The sequence below is a fragment of the Rattus rattus genome, chromosome 15, assembly GCF_011064425.1.
Source record: "Rattus rattus isolate New Zealand chromosome 15, Rrattus_CSIRO_v1, whole genome shotgun sequence".
NCBI classification, from domain to species: Eukaryota; Metazoa; Chordata; class Mammalia; order Rodentia; family Muridae; genus Rattus; species Rattus rattus.
This window is the reverse complement of record NC_046168.1, coordinates 36,660,851-36,668,222: the sequence shown is the minus strand read 5'-3', so window position 1 is coordinate 36,668,222 and position 7,372 is coordinate 36,660,851. Positions and strand designations below refer to the sequence as shown.

The following is a 7,372-nucleotide window of genomic DNA, read 5'->3' as shown; positions in this document are numbered from 1 at the left end:
CTGTGGGTAATCTTAACACAAGGAGGGAGAGAGAGAGAGACGGAAAGGAAGCAGGACCCAGACTTCCAAAGATTATCAGTCACATACATGGGTTAAGTGTCAGTCAGTTATCGTGCAAAAGAGCAAGTATTTGACCACATCAACTACAAAGGCAATTTCATTTATGCAAAGAAACTGAGAGATCTCTCAAGCAGATCTTGGCCGCCAGCTCCCAGCTTGTGCCTCGCTGCCCGGTGACCTTCCATATTGCCTGCCCTGAGCAGCAACGTCCTGCGCGAACCACTGTGTACTGAGGCCCTTGGAGGTGCTGATCCATCCGCTCTACTACCAGCTCCCTGACCACAATGCCTTTTCTCTGCCTCCAGGCCCCGCCCTAATAGGTGGCTTTTGCTTTTTCTCCCGCCCAGCAACTCAGTCCCTCCCCACTGCCTCTACGGCTGAGTTTCTGCCCCGACCACGCCCCCTTCCTATCCCGCCACGCCCCCGACCTCCTCTCTGCAGTCTGGCTCTTCCCCTAATCCACCTCCTAGCTCCGCCCTGGCACACAGGCTCCGCCTCTGCCTCTCCTGGCCCCGCCCCAGGCTCGAGCTCCACTTCTCCCGCGCTGGGGCCCGCCTGGGGTTTTAGGGGGCCGAGAGCCGCGAGTGGTCCAGCTCCGCGGAACAGCATTGCGGGACCGCCCCGTTCTTCACTCGTCCCGGCGCCGCCGCGCCCTTCCTCCGAGTAAGTGCCTCCCTTCCAGGAGTGGAGCTTAGGGGTTGTGTGTGTGTGTGTGTGGGGGGGTGTCAAAAAATAGTAATGATAAAACCAGACACTACTTGGGAACTTTCAAAGTGCTCCTCGGGGCGCGCTTGCAGTTCTCCAAGAGTTTCAGCCGTGAGAGTAGGTGTGAGTAGGTGCGAGTGGGGAGTGGAAGTGGGCGTGAGTGTGTGGGAGCGCGCAGCTTGGAAAGTACCGGAGTTTTAACGTTTAGGCGCCACACTATGGATCCCAGTTCGGTGGCTGGCAGTCTACCGCCGGGGAGAGACCTCTTCCAGCTCCCGCTTTGAGCCCCCTCTCCCCATCCTTTCCTTTCTTCTCTTAACTCCATTCTGGCTAAGTGTACTGTCCTCTCGGTAACCAACCTCATACGCTGAAGCAAGGGTTGCCTGTGTTGTTCAGGATGCCCCAGATTTCAGACTGAGATGCTGATCTGAGATTGTTATCCAATCCTACATTGTAAACCAGCAGCGAGCAGTTTTGCTTTAAAATCATTCCGTGAAGAAAGTTGTGTGCTTGTGTGCGTTTCTGTTTGTCCCATGTGCTTAGCGGTGGCGCCGAGCTTCCAGCACCTGCTGGGAGAACACCTGATGAGTTCCCAGGGCCGGGTGACCCAGGACTGCTGATAGGCGGTTTTAAGACCAGTCTAATCAAACGACTTGGCCACCTAAATGATGTTCATTGACTAAGCAACACCATGTTTCTAAACCGATTGATTTCCTAACACACAGCACTACCAACTGTAGTTTACTGCTCAGTGTTGAAATAGCAACGCCCTTGGGTTGCTTAAGTGTGAAAGTTTTATCCCAGTGTAAGTTATTTTTATTGAGGAAGGGACATCAGTACACTCACTGCAGAGGACGTATTTCTTTCTACACAAAACGATACCTTGACCAGTTTGCTGCATCCCACAGCCTTATTGAGTCTGCGTTCCTGAGTTCCCGTCTAATTATAATTTCTGGTTCTCCTACCGCTCAGTTTTTTATTCTCGCTGTGTGTTTGCTGTGGAAGTAGAATTCCCACGAAATTTCTTTCACATCTTTGTTGAAAATCCCCTTAGATGCTAGTAGGGAAAGACGCTTTGAATACAAATTCTTTACTGAGGTGCATGGCTAACAAAACTTTGTGGCTGAAGAAAAGAAAGAAGTCTTAACAGGATGGCTTTTAAGAAGCTGTGGTGCTTTGGTGGCTGTAAGAGCTGATAAATCACTTTAAGTGCTGCTTATCACAGCGGATATTTTTATCGTACATTGAATCCTGTATTACACAAAGGTGTTTCCACACTGTTTTAAGTAAGAGAACATTATACTTTGTAGTGTAATCAGATGACTCCATTTCTGTTTAAGAAAAAAAATAATTATCACACCTAATTAAACACCTGGAAACATTTATTGCCACCTTCTAATTAGATCTGTCATAGGGAGTTAAGTCAACAACTTACTGCTAATATTCTAGGTAGTAGTTTAATTGTCTTTTCTTTGGGATGCTGTGACCGTCCATGAAGACTAATGTCCTCTTCCACCTACCTACCACCACTGGAGTTTTTGCCTGTAAACTGGGTAAATAAAGTTTAGGGAAGTAGATTGGTTCCCATCTCCCTGTAAATGTGAATAGTTTATTTAGATAATAAGTGTTCTGGGTGTAGGTTTTATAAGCTCTTACGTGGGTCTGGGTTTCCTGGTTTAAGACTCATTAATAAATCCTCAGATATTTTTACCAAAAGTGTAGACACTGTCTTCACAGCCTTTGTTCTCGAGAGTTCGCGTTTGCTGAGAAAAGGGATTGTGAGTTGGAAATCTCATTCTTGTCTCTTTCTGTACTGGTTTGCTTTCTGTTACAGTGACACCACAACCCAAAGCAACTAGAGGGAGGTGGGGAGGAGTTTGTAGGTAATCCACCATTGAGGCAGGCACGGAATAAGCATGGAGAAGCAATACTTACTGTTGGGGGATGGTTTTGTGCTGTCTGTATCCAGATGCTCATTTCCATGCCCAAACAGACATCTGGTTGCAGTCCAGATGTTGGCGTGGTCAAGCATCTCCAGTCTCAATGTTCTGTAAACATTATTTTCCATCACCTCTGATTGATTGATAAAGAGCTGATCAACCAATTAGCTGGGCAGAAGAGTCTAGCCCAGGACTTCTGATCCCAGTCAGGGGAGATTCGGTGAGAAGGAGATGGAGTCTATATGAGAAGTTACCATGAAGTCTCAATGAGAGAGCAGCCATGGCGAGGACACACATGGCGGATGTGAGCCAGGACTCAGGTTACATGACCACGTGGTGGGAAGTCCCCAAGCTAGCAGAGTGGGTACAATCTGCTGGGAGTATTTGCCCAGCTTAGTGCTTGCAGCTTGTTAATGAAAATATCGGGTCTCCTTGTCATTTATTCAGGAGCAGAAATGGGCTAGAGCCGGCATAGAAACACCCTGGGGAGTGAAGAGGGACAGACACCCCTCCTCAAAGAATTACTTTTATAGATTGCTAGCTTGGCTGCCATGACTTACGCAACTTGGTTTCATATGTAACCCAGGACCACCTGCTCAGGGGCGGCACTGCCACAGTAGTCTGGGCCCTCCCACAGCAAACATTAATCAAAAAATAGCCACGCAGACTTGCCTATAGGCTGGTCTAGTGAGGCAAGTCCTCGGCTGAGGTTCCTTCTTCCTAGGTGACTCTGTTGTGGGTCGGCCTGACCAAATCGAATTGTTACCTCTAGTCTCTGCCTAGGTTTTGAGTTATATGAGGGCAGACTGCTGAGACCCTAAATAGAATGGCAGCCACCAGGCTCAGGGCGTTAATTTAGGTTAGCTCTTTTGCAGTTTTCCTTCTGTTGAAATCAGAGGAAAGGGTATGTGGAGAGAAGTGATTGCGTCCAAGCAGTGCTCGTTGGAAATGTCCAGTAGGGGGAAGGGCAGATCTTTAGGGGCACCTCCAGTAGTAAATCCTTGGGGTTGTGTGGGCCATCATGTCAGTCACAGTGCCGTTCACCCATGGAGCTGGGCTTAGCTGCACTTGGAAGCAGCACAGCTTTTTCTGGGGGATTTTTCACATTCGGATTTGAGTTTTGCTCCCCACTTAGCAGAATGGCCCATCCCGGACCTTCTCAGTTTTGCACGGTGGGGGTTGAAAGGACCAGATGCAAGGTAACTTCCAGGAGTTAGGGGGAGAGGTAGCAATGACAAAGACAGACCTCCTGTGTTCTCCAGGACAGGTAGAAAGGCCAGAAGGCATGGAGGAACTCGGGGAATGGTAACTCAGTACCAGTTCTGAGAGCACTGACTTTGGCAGACTACACAGAGCCAACTCATGTGGTTAGGGATCTCTATCTGACACAGAAACGAAGAGGGGACATGTGAGTGGTGCCTGGCCAGAGCAGCTTTTATGACCTCATGGCTCCGTTCCTTACAGTGCCCACATCCTGCACTGAGCACCGAAAGCATACAGAAAAAGCTCCACAAACCATTCTTTATTTTGGCCTGAAGGTACAGAGATGAGTTAAAAATCGAGGGTGGATGATTCTGGAAGGCCTGTCATGAGGCGTCTTAGAAGCCACTGATCACCACAATGTTTGGGGGCACTCAGATTTGGAGGACTCCAGTTCCTCAGTCTAGCATGAAGGACCTGAGTGTCACTCGTTCTTATAGCAGCGTTAAATGAGCTCTGAGTCTATGCCTGGTGGTTCAGAGCCGTCTCTTGTTATCTGATGGCCTGAAGGCCTGTAACTCACAGAGAAGGACCTGGGTAAGAAGGTCCCTGAGGGTGACTGGACTGAAGCAAAGTGAACTAAAGTTTTCTGTGTTTCACAGAGGAAAGGTACTTAGGATAGTAAAACTATTCTCATAATAGTTTTATTTCTCTGATTATAATTAGGAAACGTGATGGTTTGTCTATGCTTGGCCCAGGGAGTGGCACTGTTAGAAGGTGTGGCCCTGTTGGAGTAGGTGTGTCGTTGTGGGCGTGGGCTTAAGACCCTCATAGCGGCCTGGAGGTCAGTCTCTCACTAGCAGCCTCCAGATGAAGATGTAGAACTCTCAGCTCCGCCTGCATCATGTTTGCCTGGATGCTGCCATGTTTCCGCCTTGATGCTGATGGACTGGACCTCTGAACCTGTAAGCCAGCCCCAGTTAAATATTGTCCTTCTAAGTTGCCTTGGTCGTGGTGTCTGTGCACAGCAGTAACACCCGAAGACAGGAACTACATCCGGCACATTTTGTCTGATGTCTGTTTTAAATAAGCAAAGACAGAACAGCAGTAGATCTGATTCTATAATATTTTCTTTCCTTAAACATTTGTGTTGGGGGCTGGAGAGATGGCTCAGTGGTTGAGAGCACTGACTGCTCTTCCAGAGGTCCTGAGTTCAAATCCCAGCAACCACATGGTGGCTCACAACCATGTGTAATGGAATCTGATGCCCTCTTTGGATCTGAAGACAACAACAATGTACTCATATACAATCAATCAATCAATCAATCAATCAATCAATAAATCTTAAACCATTTGTGTCAAGTGGGGACATCACTTGAGGAAATGTTTGAAAGTATCCCTGTTTCAGCAGTCCTCAGGCAGTAATCATGGAGTAGCAGGGGACAGATGCTTTTTCTGTAGAGGATTCGTAGTACAGGAGGAAACCCGCCGAGGTTCCCAAGCAGCTGCAAAGCCACTGAGGCCACCTCACAGTATTTCCCTTTTCAATGAGAACAGGGGCTGTAGAAAAAAACACGTGTGGTTTCTATGAAGGTGACTAAGGAGGGACTTGTCTCCACCAAAAGGAAAATCTGAGGGGAAGAGGGCATCGGAATGCACAATGCAGGAGTACCTCAGACCAGTGTATGAACAAAGCTTAGGTTCTCTTTGATAACAGGAGAGAATTAGTTCAGTTTTCCCCATGTTTGTTTCATGGCTGACAAGAGTAGTGATGACCTGTTTAGTCAGGAACTTGGTGAGGATCACTCTGCTGCGGTCAGCTGCTTGTGCCTCAGGCAACACGGGCTCTGTTACTTTGAACAGTTGACACCAGCTCTGAGCCTGCTTCCTCAAAGTCGGTGGCAGTATTTGTGTTATGTGACCACCGGATGGACTAAGCCAAACTATTTTAAGGTACTCAGTTAGACCTACTTCAGATAGCCAAGTTGCTCTCCTTTCAGGAGGATGGTGGTGATCCTGGGCTACAGTAGTGTGGGAGAGGATAGTGGTAGATTGTCTCGAGTGTGCTTATGGCATGGATTATTTTTCTCTAACAAAACCAGAGGAGCCCAGAGAGCAGAGAGAATACAGCGTAGTTTCAATGAGTCCCTGCTGTGAGATTACAGGATTCTCTGAGGGTAATGCCTCTGCTGTATGAGCCAGTACAGGGCTCTTAGCTTGTGTCTCAGCACAGGAGTTCTGGTGCCCATCCAGCTTCCCTACACGTGACAGGGCTTTTAAGATCTGTCATAACGAAGCGACGAATAGTGAGTTGGCCTTTCACCCCTCCCATGCTCCAAACAGGTATTGAAGGCAGAGAAGCCAACACAGACAGCTGCCCTGGGCATGGCAAGGAACTCAGCCTAAGTAGGAGCCCCAGGACTCCATGAAGCAAAGGGCAGGCAAGTCTGTGCTCTTCTGGGAACACAGCACTGGGCAAGGCACACAATATGTGACTGCATGTTGGAAAGGAACCAAAGAGTAGAAGGCAGCCTAGACAGCCACGTCTGGTGGTTATTCTTGTAGGCCGATTCTTTTAGTAAAGCCCTACCCACCCCATCTATTTGTTTGTTTGTTTGTTTAAGCAGGGTCCCTTCCTGGTCTTGGCTATCCTAGTGCTCACTGTATAGACCAGACTGTCCTTGAACTCATGTATTCTGCCTGCCGAGGAGTTCAGAGTTGTTAAGGGTGTGTGCCCCCATGTTCAGTTGATTTAATTATTTTTTAAAAATGAGATTTGGAGGTCCTGAGAGATTCCTGAAAGGTTAAGGGCACTTACTATTCATGCAGAGGGCCAGTGTTTCGTTCCCAGGACCCACTCTGGATAGCTCACCGCCACCTGTAACTCAAACTGGAAGGGGATCTGACACCTCTGACCTCTGCCTCCTGCCGTCACATGTACACATGTATGTGCACATAATTTTAAAAACATATTTTAGTTTTCTTTTTTGAGATAGATAGGTCTGCCTGCCTCTTCCTCCTGAGTGCTGGGACTAGAGGTGTTGTGCCCTGCCGAAACCGGCTTAAAAAGATTCTTACAACATGGCTTTCAACAACAATGGTGGACACAGAGCTTGCCCGGGCAACCTTGCTACACTGATGCTTTCTTGTCTTGGACTGTGCAGCCAACTGAGATCAGAGTCAAACACACACACACACACACACACACACACACACACACACACACACACTCCACAAAATGCCATGTCCTTATGGGGAAAGTGCAGGCACAATGTTGGCAACAGATTTCGAAGTTCAAGACATACTTTTGGTGACTCAGACGTTCAAGAAATAAGTCCAGTGCCTGACTCCACCATGAAGTGATCAGGAAGCAAATTTATTTTCTCTTCTCTCTCTAAAACGATGAGGAGGTTTTTCTGGGAAATGGCTGGTGTTTGATTAAATAACCCTGTCATCACCTTAGTGTA

General features: G+C 47.9%; 1 protein-coding gene across 1 annotated transcript in view; it reads left to right on the top strand.

Annotated features, from left to right (window-relative positions):
* The first annotated feature begins 555 nt into the window (after positions 1 to 555).
* The window catches only part of Tnfaip8 (TNF alpha induced protein 8), a 113,997-nt gene continuing 107,180 nt past the window's right edge, over positions 556 to 7,372 (top strand). The window contains exon 1 of the mRNA XM_032885858.1: positions 556 to 723. Coding sequence (XP_032741749.1) covers position 723 — 1 coding nt within the window. The 5' untranslated portion in view covers positions 556 to 722. The remainder of the gene's footprint in view (positions 724 to 7,372) is intronic.